Source organism: Odocoileus virginianus, chromosome 1, assembly GCF_023699985.2.
Source record: "Odocoileus virginianus isolate 20LAN1187 ecotype Illinois chromosome 1, Ovbor_1.2, whole genome shotgun sequence".
Taxonomy (NCBI): domain Eukaryota; kingdom Metazoa; phylum Chordata; class Mammalia; order Artiodactyla; family Cervidae; genus Odocoileus; species Odocoileus virginianus.
The window spans coordinates 13,452,140-13,470,819 of record NC_069674.1 but is presented as its reverse complement, the minus strand read 5'-3'; the positions used below and the strand labels follow the sequence as shown (position 1 = coordinate 13,470,819).

At 37.2% G+C, this 18,680-nt stretch overlaps 1 protein-coding gene across 2 annotated transcripts; it reads left to right on the top strand.

Moving 5' to 3' along the window:
• Window positions 1-73: 73 nt before the first annotated feature.
• LOC110148809 (trypsin-like) lies at window positions 74-17,608 on the top strand. 2 transcript variants are annotated; one of them, XM_070464366.1, is made up of 6 exons: window positions 74-582; window positions 2,429-2,592; window positions 8,181-8,322; window positions 15,713-15,963; window positions 16,775-16,911; window positions 17,319-17,608. In XM_070464366.1, exons 3-6 carry the CDS (start codon window positions 8,267-8,269, stop codon window positions 17,463-17,465), a joined length of 591 nt encoding a protein of 196 aa, XP_070320467.1. In that variant the 5' UTR covers window positions 74-582; window positions 2,429-2,592; window positions 8,181-8,266; the 3' UTR covers window positions 17,466-17,608. The 2 variants fall into 2 exon arrangements, with proteins under 2 accessions (XP_070320467.1, XP_020766675.1); XM_020911016.2 differs by lacking the exon at window positions 2,429-2,592.
• The last annotated feature ends 1,072 nt before the right edge of the window (window positions 17,609-18,680 follow it).

Sequence of the window (18,680 nt, the reverse complement as noted above, 5' to 3'; positions counted from 1 at the left end):
GGGTGAGCTGAGTGTGACATGAATAAAGGAGAAGGGAGTCCGTGTCACAGAGAAGGGTGGGACATAGCTCTGCTTCGCCGGAGCAGCCCAGAAAGCAGAGGGTCAATGGGACATGTAGAGGGAGGGTGCTAGTTAGACTTGGTGGGAAAGGAACTGGTGAAAAGAGCTGAGAAGCTAGGGAAAGAACTTGGGATGAATTTTAATACCCCAGAAGGGTCACTCGGTTCTTACTTCCTTAGATAAGGGATAAAGCTCAGACCCCTGAAACTCATCTTCTCATAGGGCAGAGATCAGTTAGACTGCTAGGATTTCCGTGCTAATTGACTGAGAGAGTTGGCAGGTGTAACTAATGAATCCTTTTTTACCAAGGATCAAGACTGGAAGAAGCAGTCTCCAAATGACAGACTTATAGAATCCACATCCCAGTTCTCTCATTTGCACTTAATTCTCCTGTTGAGAATCCCTGAGTGGCTTATAAGTTCTGTTCCTGCTCTGTGCCTGTTTCCACTACAACCTTATCCTCAGGACAAGATTCAGGCATCACCATGAAGTGTATCCTGTTAACCTTGCTGATGATAACTGGTGAGTGACTGAAGGCTCCTCTCTCTCTGGGCCTCGGCTAGGAGATAAGACTGTAGAGCGCTGTTGGGAGGGAGAGCTGATGGGTCAGAACCGGGGAAGTTCGGGAAACATGTCACCTACCAGTCGTTTTCTCTACAGGCTGTGCAGAAGCTTTGTAGCTTGATGTACCATCATTTGTTGATTTTTGCTTTTGTTGCTTGTATTGTTACTGTCGTAATCAAAAAAATTGTTAACACCCATGTTAAGGAGTTTCTTCCCTATGTTTCCTTCTAGGAATTTTATGGTATCCCATTTACAGTAGCATCAAAAACAATAAAATACCTAGGAATAAATTTAGCAAAGGAAGTGAAAGATCTGTACAATGAAAACTCTAAGACTTTGAAGAAAGAAATTAAAGAAGACATAAACAAAATTGAGATATCTCATGTTCATGGATTGGAAGAATTAATGTTAAAATTTCCATACTACCCAAAACCATCTATAGATTCAATGAGATCTCTATCAAAATTCCAATGACATTTTTCACAGAAATAAAAGAGTAGTCCTAAAATTTATATGGAATCACAAAAGACCTCAAATAACCAAAGCAATCCTGAGAACAAAGCCAGAAGCATCACACTTCAAACTATACACAAAACTATAGTAATTAGAACATTGTGGTATTGGCATAAAAATAAAAACATAGAACAATGAAACAGAATAGAGAGCCTAGAAATAAACACTTATGTATTCAATCAGTTGATATTTGACAAAGGAGACAAGAACACTCTATTTTTCTTCAATAAATGGTGTTGGGAAAACTGACTAACCACATGCAGAAAACTGAAATGGAAAACCTGTCTTACACCACTCACAAAAATTAAACCAAAATGAATTAAATACTTAAACAAAAGACCTGAAGCCTTGACATTCCTAGAAGAAAACAGGAAAGAAGCTCCTAATTGATTTTCAAATGTTGAACCAGTTCTGCATACATAGCAGAAATCCCACGTGGTCTTAGAGCATGTATAATTTTTTTTATACATTGTTGAATTAGATTTGACTAATGTTTTGTTGAGGATTTTTGATCATGAGAAGGTTTTTGGGTTTTTTTTTGTAGTTTTCTTGTAATGACTTTGTTTTTGGTATCAAGATAATGCTGGCCTCATAGAATAATTTAGGAAATATTCCCTCTGCTTATATCTTCTGAAAAAGATTGCAGAGAATTGGTGTAATTTCTTACTTAAATGTTTGGTAGAATTCGTGAGTCAACTCATCTGGTCCCAGTGCTTTCTCTTTTGGAAGGTTATTGTTTAATCGGTATCTTTAATAGATTTAGATATATTTAGATTGTCTATTTCTTCTCATTTGTATTTTGGCAGAGTATATCTTAGACAGAATTCATCTAGGTTTTCATGTTTGTAGGCATAGAGTTGTTTATAGTACTACTTTATGGTCCTTTTGGGCTTCTGGGTGGCACAGTGATAAAGAATCCACCTGATGATGCAGGAGACATGGGAGATGTGGGTTTGATCCCTGGGTCAAGAATATCCCCTGGAGTAGGAAATGGCAACTCACTCCAGTATTTTTGCCTAGAAAATTTGGTGGACAGAGGAGTGTGGTGGGCTACAGTTCATGGGGTTGCAAAGAGTCAGACATGACTGAGCATTCATGCTAACAAGAGATGGTCTAGATTCAGGGATAAATTGTGGGAGTTAAATAAGACTTAGATTTATGTGCTGGAAGAGCTTAGAGTAAGAAGGAATGAGAACATTGCCTATGCCAGTGGTTTGCAATCTTTTTGACCATAAGAACCCTTCTTAGTCTTATTAATAAAACATGATGTATTAACATCATATATCTTCAGAGTCCCTTGGACTGCAAGGAGATCAATCCTAAAGGAAATCAACCCGAAATAGTCATTGGAAGGATTCATGCTGAAACTGAAGCTCCAGTATTTTGGCCACCTGATGTGAAGAGCTGACTCAGTGGAAAAGACCCTGATGCTGGGAAAGACTAAAGGATAAGATGGTTAGATATTATTACTGACTCAACGACCATGAATCTGAGCAAACTCTAGGAGACAGTGAAGGACAGGGAAACCTGGTGTGCTTCAGTCTATGGGGTTGCAAAGAGTCAGACGCAACTTAGTGACTGAACAACAACATTAACATCATAAAAAGATTCAAAATAATTTAAGACTAAAAGGAGTTCTTATGCTAAAAGAAGTTGTGAAGCAGGTGGCGCTAGTAAAGAATCCACCTGCCAATGCAGGAGATGCAAGAGACACAGGTCTGATCTCTGGGTTGGGAAGATGCCCTGGAGTAGGAAATGGCAACGCACTGCAGTATTCTTGCCTGGAGAATCCCATGGACAGAGGAGCCTGGTGGGCAACAGTCCACGGGGTCGCAAAGAATCTGACATTACTGAAACAACTTAGCATGCATTCATGCATTCATGGCAGAAACCAATTAGTATTCAACAGATTTAAAAAATGCACACATGTATATATTAGGACAGAACTACACATGTCTGTATACATAATATTAGCTTTTACTGATGATGCTTGCTTTATATATGAATCCATAAAACCCTTGCATTAATTTCAGAGCCTTCCAGTGGCCCCTTTCATGCAAAGTGAGTTTTACTCTAATCTCTCATTAATTCATTTGTATATGCTGCCGAAGCGAGCACTCATTAATTCATTTGTTTAATACCTATGTATTGAGTTTATACCATGTGCTGGGCATTATGCTGAATGCTTGGGGATATAGTATAAATCATTGTTCTTTTACTACTTATTAGATGAAAACCCGTAGACCCAGAAATATAAATTGATATAGCAAGAGAAACCCCAGTTGGAACATAGATTTTTTTAAAAAGTAATAGTTTTATATTTTCCTGTCTCCTTTCCTGAACTGGAGAAAGCAATATTTGACCTAACTTGTTGAACCCACTAACCAAATGCCACCAAGAAAAACACCAAGAATTTTTTAAAGTGAGGTTTATTTAACTTTATGCAGCAGGGACAACACACTCCAGAGAACCTCACGCGTCCCAGTAAAGGGAACTTGGGAGGGGCATCTTAAAGGGTTTGATGGATAATTCAGAAGATAGAGTTAGAGAAATGGAGTCAGTTCAGAACTCGGTGTTGTCAAGAAGGAACATTCTGACTCTAATTGGGGTACCCTAACCCTAATTGGGTTCTTCAAATTTTTAATTAGTAGGTAGGAGGGTTAAATTAGGGCTGGAGCTGTCACTGATAAAGAAGTAACAATAACATAAAAAACAGGGTGATATCAGTTAGTATCCAATGTTTAGTTATTTGGTAAATAATGGAGAGGCTTTGTCTCTATCTTTTTCTGAGTATTAGTTTGCCATTTATCAGTGTAAAAATATTCTTGAAACTGCCATAGTATAAAATAACATTTCTTGAACACACATTATATGCCAAGCATTCTTTCAAGCTATTTGCATACATTAATGCATTCAATTTTCACAGCAACCTTAGGAGAGAAGTTTGTTTGTGATTTCAGTGTACAAATAAGGAGATTAAGATATAGAGATCTACCTAATTTGTATAAGTTTCTACTACTGGTAAGGATAGAGCTAGGATTTGAATCCAGATAATCTGTTTTCAGAGAATAAGTACTGTCCTATATTTAAGTGCCCGTCTGTTCAGAATATCTCTCCCTATATTTTCATGCCAGAATTAAAGTTTTAATTTTGATTAACTAATGAACTTATTGCTGTTGGAGTCACATTGACTGGTCTCTGAGCATCCCTGCAGTGTGCTAGTAGAAAAAGTCAGGGGCTGCAGGACAGGCTGCGTGACTATGACTGTGAAGAGAATCGAGAAGTCTTAAGCCTTTGGGAGATTGGAAATGAGCTGAGTCATCCTGGAAAACTGCAGACAGGGCGAAGAAAAGTGGGAGATTGTGTGGAGGAGAAGGATGTACATGGGATTTGGAATCAGACTGAAATTGGGATCCTTGAACAAACCATCATTTACTAGTTGTATGACTTTTAAGTATGTTTCCTAAGGTTAAGTTCTTACTTTGTAAAATAATATAAAATGTATCTACTCTATCTTTTCGTTTCCCATGAAAATTAAAAAAAAAATTTTTTTTAGAGTACTTAAAGTGCTTAGTGGGGCTTCACAGGTGGTTTCAATCCCTGGTTTGGGAAGATACCCTGGAGGAGGAAAGGTAACCCACTGTAGTATTCTTGCCTGGGAAATCCCATAGACAGAGAGGCCTTGTGGGCTACAGTCCATGGGATCTCTAAAGCGTCAGACATGACTGAGTGACTAAACAACAATAACAAAGTGCTTAGTACAGTGTTTGTATAGTATGGAACTCGAGTACCATGAAGTGAAAAGTGAAAAACTGGAGTAGGTTGCCATTTCCTTCTCCAGGGGATCTTCCTGAACCAGGAACTGAACCCATGTCCCTTACATTGGCAGGTGGATTCTTTACCACTGAACCACCTGGGAAATCCCACTAAGCACTTGCAGTTCAGTTCAGTCACTCAGTCGTGTCCGACTCTTTGCAGCCCCATGAACCACAGCACGCCAGGCCTCCCTGTCCATCGCCAACTCCCGGAGTTTACCCAGACCCATGTCCATTGAGTCGGTGATGCCATCCAACCATCTCATCCTCTGTCGTCCCCTTCTCCTCCTGCCCTCAATCCTTCCCAGCATCAGGGTCTTTTCAAATGAGTCAGCTCTTTGCATCAGGTAGCCAAAGTACTGGAGTTTCAGCTTCAATATCAGTCCTTCCAATGAACACCCAGGACTGACTTCCTTTAGGATGGACTGGTTGGATCTCCTTGCAGTCCAAGGGACTCTCAAGAGTCATCTTCAGCACCACAGTTCAAAAGCATCAATTCTTTGGTGCTCAGCTTTCTTTATAGTCCAACTCTTACATCCATACATGACCACAGGAAAAACCATAGCTTTGACTAGACAGACCTTTGTTGATGAAGTAATGTCTCTGCTTTTTAATATGCTGTCTAGGTTGGTTATAACTTTCCTTTCAAGAAACAAGCGTCTTTTAATTTCATGACTGCAATCACCATCTGCAGTGATTTTGGAGCCCAAAAAGATAAAAGTCAGCCACTGTTTCCACTGTTTCCCCATCTATTTGTCATGAAGTGATGGGACCAGATGCCATGATCTTAGTTTTCTGAATGTTGAGCTTTAAGCCAACTTTTTCACTCTCCTCTTTCACTTTCATCAAGAGGTGAAAGTTCTCTTTAGTTCTTCTTCACTTTCTGCCATAAGGGTGGTGTCATTTGCATATCTGAGGTTATTGCTATTTCTCCCGGCAATCTTGATTCCAGCTTGTGCTTCCTCCAGCCCAGCGTTTCTCATGATGTACTCTGCATATAAGTTAAATAAGCAGGGTGACAATATACAGTCTTGACATACTCCTTTTCCTATTTGGAACCAATCTGTTGTTCCATGTCCATTTCTAACTGTTGCTTCTTGACCTGCATACAAGTTTATCAAGAGGCAGGTCAGGTAGTCTGGTATTCCCATCTCTTTCAGAATTTTCCACAGTTTATTGTGATACACACAGTCAAAGGCTTTGGCATAGTCAATAAAGCAGAAATAGATGTTTTTCTGGAACTCTCTTGCTTTTTTGATGATCCAGGGGATGTTGGCAATTTGATCTCTGGTTCCTCTGCCTTTTCTAAAACCAGCTTGAACATCCAGAAGTTCACAGTTCATGTATTGCTGAAGTCTTGCTTGGAGAATTTTGAACATTACTTTACTAGCGTGTGAGATGAGTGCAATTGTGTGGTAGTTTAGCATTCTTTGGTATTGCTTTTCTTTGGGGTTGGAATGAAAACTGACCCTTTACAGTCCTGTGGCCACTGCTGAGTTTTCCAAATTTGCTTGCATATTGAGTGCAGCACTTTGAGCTCAACTGGAATTCCATCACCTCCACTAGCTTTGTTCATAGTGAAACTTCCTAAGGCCCACTTGACTTCACATTCCAGGATGTCTGGCTCTTGGTGTGTGATCATACCATCATGATTATCTGAGTCGTGAAGATCTTTTTTGTACAGTTCTTCTGTGTATTCTTGCCACCTCTTAATATCTTCTGCTTCTGTTAGGTTTATACCATTTCTGTTCTTTATCGAACCCATCTTTGCCTGAAATGTTCCCTTGGTATCTCTAATTTTCTTGAAGAAATATCTAGTCTTTCCCATTCTATTGTTTTCCTCTATTTCTTTGCATTGATCACTGAGGAAGGTTTTCTTATCTCTCCTTGCTATTCTTTGGAACTCTGCATTCAAATGGGAATATCTTTTCTTTTCTCCTTTGCTTTTGGCTTCTCTTCTTTTCACAGCTATTTGTAAGGCCTCCTCAGACAGCCATTTTTCTTTTTTGCATTTCTTTTCCTTGGGGATGGTCTTGATTCCTGTCTCCTGCAGTGTCACAAACCTCTGTCCATAGTTCATCAGGCACTTCATCAGATCTAGTCCCTTAAATCTATTTCTCACTTCCACTGTATAGTCATAAGGGATTTGATTTAGGTCATACCTGAATGATCTAGTGGTTTTCCCTACTTTCTTCAGTTTAAGTCTGAATTTGGCAATAAGGAGTTCATGATCTGAGCCACAGTCAGCTCCTGGTCTTTTTTTTGCTGACTGTATAGAGCTTCTCCATCTTTGGCTGCACAGAATATAATCAATCTGATTTCAGTGTTGACCATCTGGTGATGTCCATGTGTAGAGTCTTCTCTTGTGTTGTTGGAAGAGGGTGTTTGCTATGACCAGTGCATTCTCTTGGCAGAACTCTATTAGCCTTTGCCCTGCTTCATTCTGTACTCCAAGGCCAAATTTGCCTGTTACTCCAGGTGTTTCTTAACTTCCTACTTTTGCATTCCAGTACCCTATAATGAAAAGGACATCTTTTTTGGGTGTTTGTCTAGAAAGTCTTGTAGGTCTTCATAGAACTGTTCAGCTTCAGCTTCTTCAACATTACTGGTTAGGGCATAGACTTGGGTTACCGTGATATTGAATGGTTTGCCTTTGAAACGAACAGAGATCATTCTGTCGTTTTTGAGATTGCACTTTAGATACTTTAAAAATAGATATTTTAAAATTTTCCAGGAAATAAAAAGGTGGAGTGGATGCATTTTACATTATTTTACAAAGTAAGAATTTAACCTTAGGAAATTTACTTAAAGTCATATAACTAGTAAATGATGGTTTATTCAAGGATTCTGACTTCAGTCTATCTGATTCCAAATCCTGTGTATGTCCTTCTCCTCTACATGATCTCCCTGCTTCTCTTCAGAAGGAAATGGCAGCCCATTCCAGTGTTCTTGCCTGGGAAATCCCATGGACAGAGCAGCCTGGTGGGCTATAGTCCATGGGGTCACAAAAGAGTTGGACATCACTGAGCAACTAAGCAACAATAGCAAAGTGCTTAGTACAGTGTTTGTACTAAGTATGGAACTTAGTACCATAAGGTAGGCTAAGTGATTAATGTGGTAAATATTGATACTATCTGACACTGGTATCTTAAAATCTCTATAACCATGCCAGTTTCCTTTTAATCAGCTGGGTTATATCGCAGTGATTCTTCTGTTTGTGTGTTTCAGGTGTTATTTCAGTTTTTATTGAAGATGTTGCAGACCTAAGCAATCTTTTCTATTTATTATATCTGAAATCCAGTTACAAGTCCTGTATGGGGACTCTGATTGCTCCTCAGTGGGTGATAACGGCAGCACACTGCTTCTTACCGTAAGTGGTGGGCAATGTTCTACTCTATTAAGGCTTCCAGGCTGGGGCTCAACACTCCTGTGGAAATTCTATAAAACTTGTGCTAGTTAGGAAGTCTTAATGTTTCGATGGTAAAGGGGAGCTCAAGAATACAGGTAAAATTTAACTACACATTCTTATGTTTAACATGTCCAGAAAGGAAACAGTTTTATGGTATAGTACAATATTTCATATACACATAAAAATAAACCTGCACATTGTTCTTAACATTTTTAAGATTCATCCAAACTGTTAGGTGTGACTATATTTAATTTTTCATTGCTGTATAATTTTTCAATGTGAATGTCACCGAGTTTGGTTCATTCTTTTCTTGATAGATGTTTCAGTTATTTCTAGCTTTCTGCTATTTTGAAGTGTTACTGTAAACATATGATGTACCTTAGAACTTATTCTTGTATATGTATCTGTGAGATATATTCTGTATCTACATATGTATTGGTATCACAACATATCTGTTTATATCTGTAAGTACATCTCTTGGTATATAAATAGAATATATAATAACGAGTGGAATTTCTTGGTTGTAGAGCTTACAAATGTTTACTTTTACACACCCTCCAGCAATTTATGAGTTCTTCCAACATTGGGTATTGTCAAGCTCTTTAATTTTTTTGCTGATTAAGTGTCAATTATCTTAATTGTGTTACTTTTACTAGTAGTGATGATCAACATCCTCCCTCCCCATCCTCCTCTTCCTTCTCCTGACGATACTGTATCTTTTGGGAAATAATCTTTTTTGTCTTTTGAACATTTTCTGTATTGTAAAAATACTGCTTCATAGGATTTCTATAAGTGCTCTAGATATTACTCGTTTGTCAGTTATACATGTTGAAAATATCTTCCACTCTGTGGCTTTGTCTTCCCTCTATGGTGTATTTTCATGCATAAGAGTTCTTAACGTCAAAAAAAGAGAGAGAGAAAATATATAAATAAATAAATATTTATAAATAATAAATGATATATATATAAATAAATTAAAAACCCAAATGGTACTTTGCAACTAACATTTAAGACATATATTAAAACATATAGAGCATGCAAGCTTTCAATGAAAAAATAAGTGATTCATTAATGTAAAAAGAGTCCTTAACTTCAGTATAGTTAAATTTAAAACTTGAATTATCAGTCTTTATTTGTGGTTATTGATCATTGTGTCTAGTTAAAAATATCTTTTATGATCATAAGCAGAAAGGTATTCCTTTACATTTACTTCTAAAGATTTTAAAGCTTTGATTTTCATATTTAAATTTTTTGTATAATTTGGAATTGATTTTTGTGAATGGTGTAGAGTAGGGATCCAATTTTTTTTTTAACATATTAAGCGAAATATCCAAATATCATTTGTAAGTAGTCTCTTCTTTCCCCACTGATCTACAGTATCTGTTTGTCATCTATCAAATTTCCATCTGTACATGGGTCTGTTTCTGGGCTGTCATTGTTGCTCCATTGGTTTATTTATTATAGACCACAGTACCTTAATAATTATGACTTTATCATAATTTGTGATGTGTGATGTGGTTGGCCAGCCATCTTATTCTTCATCAGGAATGCTTAGGAATTCTTTTACATAAATTTAAAAATCAACTTGTTGCATTCTATGAAAAATTCTATTGGGATTTATTTGGAAGTGCTTTGACTTTTTGTATCAGTCAGACAGTAGTATCACTAATTATTAAAGAAATGCAAATCAAAACCACAATGAGATATCACCTCATACCTGTCAGAATGGTAATCATGAAAAAATGTACAAATAACAAATGTTGGAGAGGATGTGGAGAAAAGAGAACTCATATACACTATTCGTGGGAATGTAAATTGGTGTGCCAGTGTGGAAAACATTATGGAGTTTCTCAAAAAACTAAAAATAAAACTGTAACATGATCCAGCAATTCCACTCCTGGTCAAATATCCAGAAAAAATGAAAACAGTAATTAAAAAAGATACATACACCCCCGATGTTCATAGAAGCGTGATTTACAGTAGCCAAGATATGGAAGCAACCCAAGCGTCCATCAACAGTTGAATGGATAAAGAAGTTGTGAGATATATATATATATATATATGTATCTCCACATATATATATTCAATGAGAAGTTACTGAGCCATAAACAAAAGGAATTCTGCCATTTGCAGCAACACGGATGAACCTAGAGAATATTATGCTTAGTCAAATAAGTCAGAGAGAGACAAATATGATATGATTTCACTTAAATGTGGAATCTAAAAAATAATACAAATGAGTGTATATGCAAAACAGAAACAGACTCCCAGATATAGAAAACAAGCTGAACTGTTTATAATAGCCAGGACATGGAAGCAACCTAGATGCCCATCAGCAGATGAATGGATGAGGAAGCTGTGGTACATTTACACCATGGAATATTACTCAGCCATTAAAAAGAATTCATTTGAATCAGTTCTAATGAGATGGATGAAACTGGAGCCCATTATACAGAGCGAAGTAAGCCAGAAAGATCAAGACCATTACAGTATACTAACACATATATATGGAATTTAGAAAGATGGTAACGATAACCCTATATGCAAAACAGAAAAAGAGACTCAGATGTATAGAACAGACTTGTGGACTCTGGGAGAAGGCGAGGGTGGGATGTTTCAAGAGAACAGCATCGAAACATGTATATTATCTAGGGTGAAACAGATCACCAGCCCAGGTTGGGTGCATGAGACAAGTGCTCTGGCCTGGTGCACTGGGAAGACCCAGAGGGATCGGGTGGAGAGGGAGGTGGGAGGGGGGACCGGGATGGGGAATACATGTAAATCCATGGCTAATTCATTTCAATGTATGACAAAAACTACTGCAATGATGTAAAGTAATTAGCCTCCAACTAATAAAAATAAATGGAAAAAAAAAAAAAACCCTATCATTATGTTTGGAGAAATATGGCTGTCTCTGCAAATGTCTCAGTGAATTTCTACAAACTAAATTGAATAAATAAACTTTCTATAAGTAATTCACAGTGTTTAAAAAGAGAATTTGTATTTTTTTAGCTTTATAATTTTTCTTTCACAACTTTAATTTATAATTTTGAATTATTACCATTAACTTTTCAAGATATGTTTTTATTTTCAAAAATATCTTCGAATTCCACAATTATTTTTTAAATATGCTCTAGTTCTATAGAAAACATGTGTTTGATCATGACATGGACTATGTTAGTAAATGATCCCATTTTGCCTTTTCTCACTGGAGTTTCAAATAAAACTGATCAATACTCTTAAAAAAAAAGAAGAAAACAAGCTGAGATTTACCAGAGGGGAAACAGATGGAGGAAGGGGAAAATTATGGGTATGGGATTAACAGATACCGACTACTGTGTTTGAAATACATATGCAACAAGGATATATTGTATAGAATAGGGAATTACAGCCATTATCTTGTAATGACTATGAATGGAGAATAATCTGTAAAAATACTGAATCACTATCTTGTACACTTGAAACTAATATAATGTTGTAAATCAAATATATTTCAATAAAAAGGAATAAAATAAAATTTCCACTTGATTAAATCTTCCATTTGTAAGTTTAGAATTTTGAGAGTGAATTTTCTAAATTTTTCCAAATTAAAAAAATGTTTTGATAAGGGAAACTTCCTTCACTGTTGGTTGATGGGGATGTGAATTGGTGCAGCCATAATAGAAAGCAGCATGGAGGTTCCTTAAAAGATTAAAAGTAGAGTTACCTTATGACCTAGCAGTCGACTCCTGGGCATATATCCAAAAGACATAAACTCTAATTCTAAAAGATATATGCACCCCATTGTTCATAGCAGCATTATTTATTGTACAATAACCAAGATATGGAAGCAACCTAAATGTCCAATGACAGATGAATAGATAATGAAGATGTGGTATATCAATATAAAATGGAATATTACTCAGCCATAAAAAAGAATGAAATAATGCCATTTGCAGCAACATGGATGGAACTAGAGATTATCATACTAAGTGAAGTTAAGTCAGACAAAGACAAAGATCATATGATATCGCTTACTGTGGGATCTAAAAAATGATACAAGTGAACTTATATAAAAAACAGAAATAGATCCACAGATGTAGAAAACAAACTTATGGATACCAAAAGGGAAATGTAAGGGGGGATAAATGAGGAGTTTTGGATTAACAGATACACACTACTGTTTTGTGGTCTGAGAATGTGATCTATGTGATACTGATTCTTTGAAAATTATTGACACTTAGTTTTGGGACTAGTATGGAGTCAGTTTTTATAAATGTTTCTTGTGTGCTTGAAAGAAAGTGTACTCTCTGATTTTATGGGTGAAGGTTTTATGTATATTCAGTATATCCAGTATATCAAATTTTAAATTATGTAATTCAAATCTTCTATATCCTTTCTAATTTTTTTTTTTTTTGCTTGATACCAGGAAATGAGAGGATTGTGTTGAAGTTATTCCTCTGTGTTAGTAGACTGGTCAAAATAGTTCTATGAATTTATTTTTATTTTTGTTTTTTAAAAATATATTTTAGGCTATTTTATTTGGTATCTATAAATTTAGGTATATTTATAAATTTAGGTACTTGGTACATTCCTGGTAAAATCAAACCTGTTGTTATATGTCATTTCTTTCTCTCATACAGTTAATATGTTTTATCATTTTTTTTTGTTTTATCTTAAAACCTATTTTTGTCAGCTTTTAATACACCAACCCTGGTTTTCTTTTGGTTACTGTTGTCCTGGTATATCATGTTTACATCTTTTCTTTTCCACCTTTCTGTATCCTTTTGATTTAAGCATGTATCTTAATTTATATATAGCAGGACTTATAAAATGTAATACTATAATTTGTCTTTTAATTGGTGAGTTTAGGCCATTTGTGGTTATTTTGATTATTGCTATGTTTATATTTACTTTTTACCTGTTTTGAATTTCTACTGTATTTTGTTTGGCTAAAAATACTTTTGCTTTCTTCTTAGATTAGTAATTTAGATAACTTTTTAATTTTCCTTTTTTCTATTCTTTCAGTTATTACTTTGTAAATTTTAATGCCTTCCCTGGTGGCTCAGCTGGTAAAGAATCCACTTGCAATGCGGGACACGTGGGTTCCCTCCCTGGGTTGGGAAGATCCCCTGGAGAAGGGAACGGCTACCCACTCTAGTATTCTGGCCTGAGAATTCCATGGACTGTATAGTCCATGGGGTCACAAAGAGTCAGACATGACTGACTTTCACTTTCACTTTTCAAATTTTAATATGAATATTTAATAAAGTCTTAAGTTAAACAATATCCTAATGTTCATCCTGTACTCCTTCTCAGTTACTTTCCACTCATATTTCTCAGAGGCACCTACTGTTCTGGTACTTTTTCACTGTAGTTTAGTTTTCTGAAACACTATTTTCTTTGTGGCTGTGCTGTGTCTTCGTTGCTGCAGTGGGCTTTCTCTGGTTGCAGTGAATGGGGGCTGCTCCGTTGCGGTGCGTGGGTTTCTCCTTGTGGAGCTCGGGCTCTAGAGCACAGTAGTTGTGGTGCAAGGCTCAGCTGTCCCGCGGCATGTGCCATCTTCCCGGACCAGGGATCACACTGATGTCTCCTGCATTGTCAGATGGATTCTTTACCACTGAGCCATCAGGAAAGCCCTCCTCCATGCCATAGAGTTGTTTTAAGCTGAAATTCACTTACCATAATTTGCCCAAGAATCACATTTACTTATGAATTTTCTTCAATTTAAGTAGACTTCTAAATTATAAATATAGCTTACGATGCTGTTGTTGTTCAGTTGCAAAGTTGTGTCTGACTCTTTGCAATCCCATGGACTGCAGCATGCCAAGCTCCCATATCCTTCACTATCTTCTGGAGTTTGCTCAAACTCCATGTCTATTGAGTCAGTGATGCTATCCAACCATCTCATCCTCTGCTGCCCCCTTCTCCTTTTGCCTTCAGTCTTTCCCAGCACAAGGGTCTTTTCCAGTGACTTGACTCTTTGCGTCAGGTGGCCAAAGAATTGGAGCTCCAGCTTCAGCATCAGCCCTTCCAATGGATATTCAGGATTGATTTCCTTTAGAATTGACTAGTTTGATCTCCTTGCAGTCTAAGGCACTCTCAAGAGTCTTCTCCAGCACCACAGTTTTATCTTATAAACTCCCAACAGAGTGACAAGAATAGATTGAGACAAATTATACTGCTGTTAGGAGACAAATTTAGCATTTGGGATTGCAACAGAAAAGTGGTGTTCAGTACTAATATAGTATTTATTTCACTGTTATGGTTGGAGAGACCCCTGAGTGGGAGACTCAGGGGCCTCAGAGAAGTGTCCTGTTCTGAAGAATCTTGAGCCATGTTAGTGAGTGGATTTCAACTGGATGTCAGTGGAACATCCAGTATTTTTGACTCTTATTCTTGAAAGGACCATCAGAAAACTCTGTTAATTCAGTGAATTTTTGATTGAGATGAGTAGAGCATAGTATATTTGGATGATCCTCCTTAGCTTTAAAATAATTCAATTCTCTAAGCTGTTAATTATTTCATTTGTACAATCTCATATTTCCTGTTTACCCCCAACACCCAAAGAAGTCCTCTTAACAGAAACAACTTTCAGAGAAGACTTGACTATCCACTTGTGCACTTCTCTCAGCTATTTCTGGGTGTCAGATTGAAGCTTCTCCCTAGAAATATGCTAAAATTGGAGACCAAGCTATTGTATACCTTAAGTCCTGGAGGCACCATTCACATTATAGTCTGGGTTAATGGCAACCATAAAGAAGGCTGAGTGCTGAAAGATTGATGCTTTCAAACTGTGGTGTTGGAGAAGACTCTCGAGAGTCCCCTTGGGGAGCAAGAAGATCAAACCCGTCAATCCTAAAGGAAATCAACCCTGAATATTCATGAGAAGGACTAATGCTGAAGCTCCAATACTTTTGGCCACCTGATGTGAAGAGCTGACTCATTGGAAAAGACCCTGATGCTGGGAAAGACTGAGGGCAGGAGAAGGGGGTGACAGAAGATGAGATGGTTGTATGGCATCATCAACTCAATAGACATGAATTGGAGCAAACTCTGGGAGACAGTGAAGGGTAGGGAAACCTGGCGTGCTGCAGTGCTTGGGGTTGCAAAGAGTTGGACATGACTGAGCAACTGAACAATAACAATGGCAACCCACTACACTTTATGGCAGACAACCTACATGACCACAAGTGGTAGCTATGCATAAAGGTTCAGATGGACAAATATGAGAGGAGGATAAATGGATTACTATGGAAGGAAAGTACACGTGACTCTGTGTGTGTGAGGGAGATAGAAAGAAAGAGAGAGAGATTAGCCTTGTGATATGTGATAGTAGATAATACCAACATTTTTTCTCTCCATTTTCCAGAGATCTCCAGGTTATCTTAACTGGTGGAGCCATCACTTTTCAAGAGTTTATTGGGGAGATTCTGCCTTATGAGGAGGTCATTGTTCACCCAAATTTCACTTTCACTTCTCCTAAAAATGATCTTATGCTGATAAAGTTGTCTGTACCTCTCACCTTCTTCTCTACCAGCATGTTTCAGTTGCCTGTTTCCAATGCAAGTGACATTTCAGATTGCTTGGTTTACACCTGGGTGGAAGAAAAAAGATCGTTTGGTGAGTGACTGTCAACAAAGAATAGTTAGCTGTATTCTTGGATGTGTTCACATCTTCAGCATCTCTGAGGAGTCAGGGGAAGGAATTGGAACTAATTTTTAAGCATCCAATTGTAACAGTAGAAATAGAGCAATGGTGTCAGCTCTTTAGAATAGAAGGGGTCATCTCCTTTAGGGCTTTGGGAATCAAATCCTAAATCAATGTGTTGCGTGTATGTATCACATTGGTACACACTGCAGAGGACTGAGGCTCAGGGATTTATGTTGAGTTTTGGTTCTGCCATTTTTTATATGATTACTGACAGATCCTTTAACTTCTCTGAATCTTTATTTGCAAATTGATGAAAATCATATTTTTCCTTTACCTGCCTATCAGTGATATGGTTATCACTTACAACAATGATAGATGCTACCATTCGTTGAACACTAATTATGTCCTGGGTACTAAGCATCTTATATGTATTATTCAGTCATCATCATATATCATGTAAATCAATTTTCTTAGGATTTATATCTTATAAATGAGGAAACCAACACTCAGGGAGGTTAACTAGTTGTCCAAAGTCATAAACTTCTTGACGGCAGAGCTTGGATTCAGATATTGCTTGGAGTGTCTTGGTAGCACACCTTGATGCTGATCATCTTTCAAAGATGATAAATAAACAGGAGGACATGTTTAATCCATGATCTATGCCTTCAGTTCTTTCTCTGCAGTCCATTCTGACTGAAAAGAAGCCCTGAAGGAGAGGGAGGCAAAATACCTTATGAAAATGCAAATATGACTGAAAGCCTCCTTTATTTATTGTGTTTAGGAAAGACAAGAGGTTACCTGCAGAGCTTCATGACTGAACTGAGTATTGATTCAGTCTGCAGAACATTACTGCATAAAAAGTTTTTTGAAGACTTGTTCTGTGTGGGACGCTTAAGAAAAAGCACAGAAGAATGCCAGGTAACCTTTCTCATTTCATTTGCCCATAAGCTCAGTCTCTGTTCTTTCTCTTTGTCTTTGTGTTTCTGTTACCTCTCATCCTTCATGAGGGTCTATATTTTGCAGACAGACTGAGAGCTCAGAGAGTAAAGGGCTGAAGAATGATGAGTCTGTCTCCTCCATCCTATGTGAGAGATAAGAGAAATAGACTGTTGAGAAGTGTAAGGCTGTCTTCCAGCTACCATTTTGAAATTTCTGTCCAGGGATGATTAGGAGGTAGGGGTGGTTAATGCAGTGGAAAGCAGATTTCACACTATTGCATCCCAGGCCCTTTTGCATGGCAGATATAATGGCCTTTGCTTTTGTTCAAGAGTTGACAAATTTCCAGGTGGGAAGGAAGTTCTGATCCCCTCTGTTCTGTCTGGCAGGTGACCACAGGTGCACCAGCCACATGTGGCGATAAATTACAAGGAATTATGTCTTGGACAACTGGATGTTTTCCAACAGATCTTTCTGCTGTCTTCATTAACATCTACAGCCACATTCCATGGATTAAGAACGTTATTTCTACATAAGCTGATTCGCAACTCCATTGACACCCTCCCTACATCCCAACTGATCCATGGAAACCACATTCTGTATCTTAGTCCCAATTTTTCCTAGGATCTAGGCTTGAGTGTAGTGTCAAAAGAAATCATTGATGACTCCTTGGTGTTGACATTTCTCTAGTTTCTTTAACTACTTCTTTGCTCATTCCCAGCTCACCAACAAGTGTTTATATAACATTGAAAACATGGATGCTGGTCTCAAGAAGTATAGTCCTACCAACTCAGATAACTTCTGTTAAAATACTGCCTGTTTTATCCTAAGAACACAGAAGACAAGTGGGTATGAGGAACAATAACTACCAGGAGTCTGTTTGGACATGATGTGAACCACATAACTGAGCAGTAATTGGCTGAAATTAGTTAGAAGATTTAGTAATTCTTCTAGTGACCAAATGTCTCCTGGGTGAGTGAGTCAGTGAGAGAGAGAGAGAGAGTGTATGTGTGTATGGGTGTTATAGTTAATGTTTCCATTACCTGTTTAAAAGATCTGTGAAATCAAAATTTTCTGAGGTTTGCTGAGGCCGCCCATAGGTCAGTGTAATTTTGGAATATGGGTTTATCTGAATTTTATAATTCATATTACAAATATCAAGGATTTCATAAGTGGTTGGATTGGTTTTTTTTTTCAATATATTTTCCTTCCAATACATTTTCCTTTCTTACAGGGAAATGCAATAGTGAAATTCATGAGGATTTTGGCTGAGAGATTTTATGTATGACCCTGAATGCATTCTCTAGGCCATGCATATATTCGTGAGCATACACTTTTATTCTCAAGCACACCCAAAAGACACTTTTTTGTTGTTCCACAAATATATTCTCCACATATCAAGTTTCATTAATCCATGATAGAGTAAACTGATTTTGATCTAAAATCTGCTAATTTTTATATAAAATACTGAGTGATCAAGAAATTTTATTATCTGACATGTAAAACACCTTTTTTTTTGTCCAATGCAGTGAAATATTGGGATTCTTTTGTTCAAATTGCTGATTAATATAAATTGCTTACTTTCGCAAAGCTTCTCAAAATCAAAGCTATTATTCCTTCTAAGACTATCATGGTGATCAGAGATAATGTGTTAAGTGCTAAGTATATTGGAATGCATAAGAGGAATTCAGGAATTGGCAACAGTAATTTTAAGTTTCCAACTGTTTCATTTTTTGTTGCCTACTTAATTC

Coding starts and splice junctions, on each gene's coding strand:
- LOC110148809 (XM_020911016.2), top strand. CDS start 546: ATGAAGTGTATCCTGTTAACCTTGCTGATGATAACTG. Junction 583..8,180: donor AACCTTGCTGATGATAACTG/GTGAGTGACTGA, acceptor TGTGTGTTTCAG/GTGTTATTTCAGTTTTTATT. Junction 15,964..16,774: donor GGAAGAAAAAAGATCGTTTG/GTGAGTGACTGT, acceptor TATTGTGTTTAG/GAAAGACAAGAGGTTACCTG.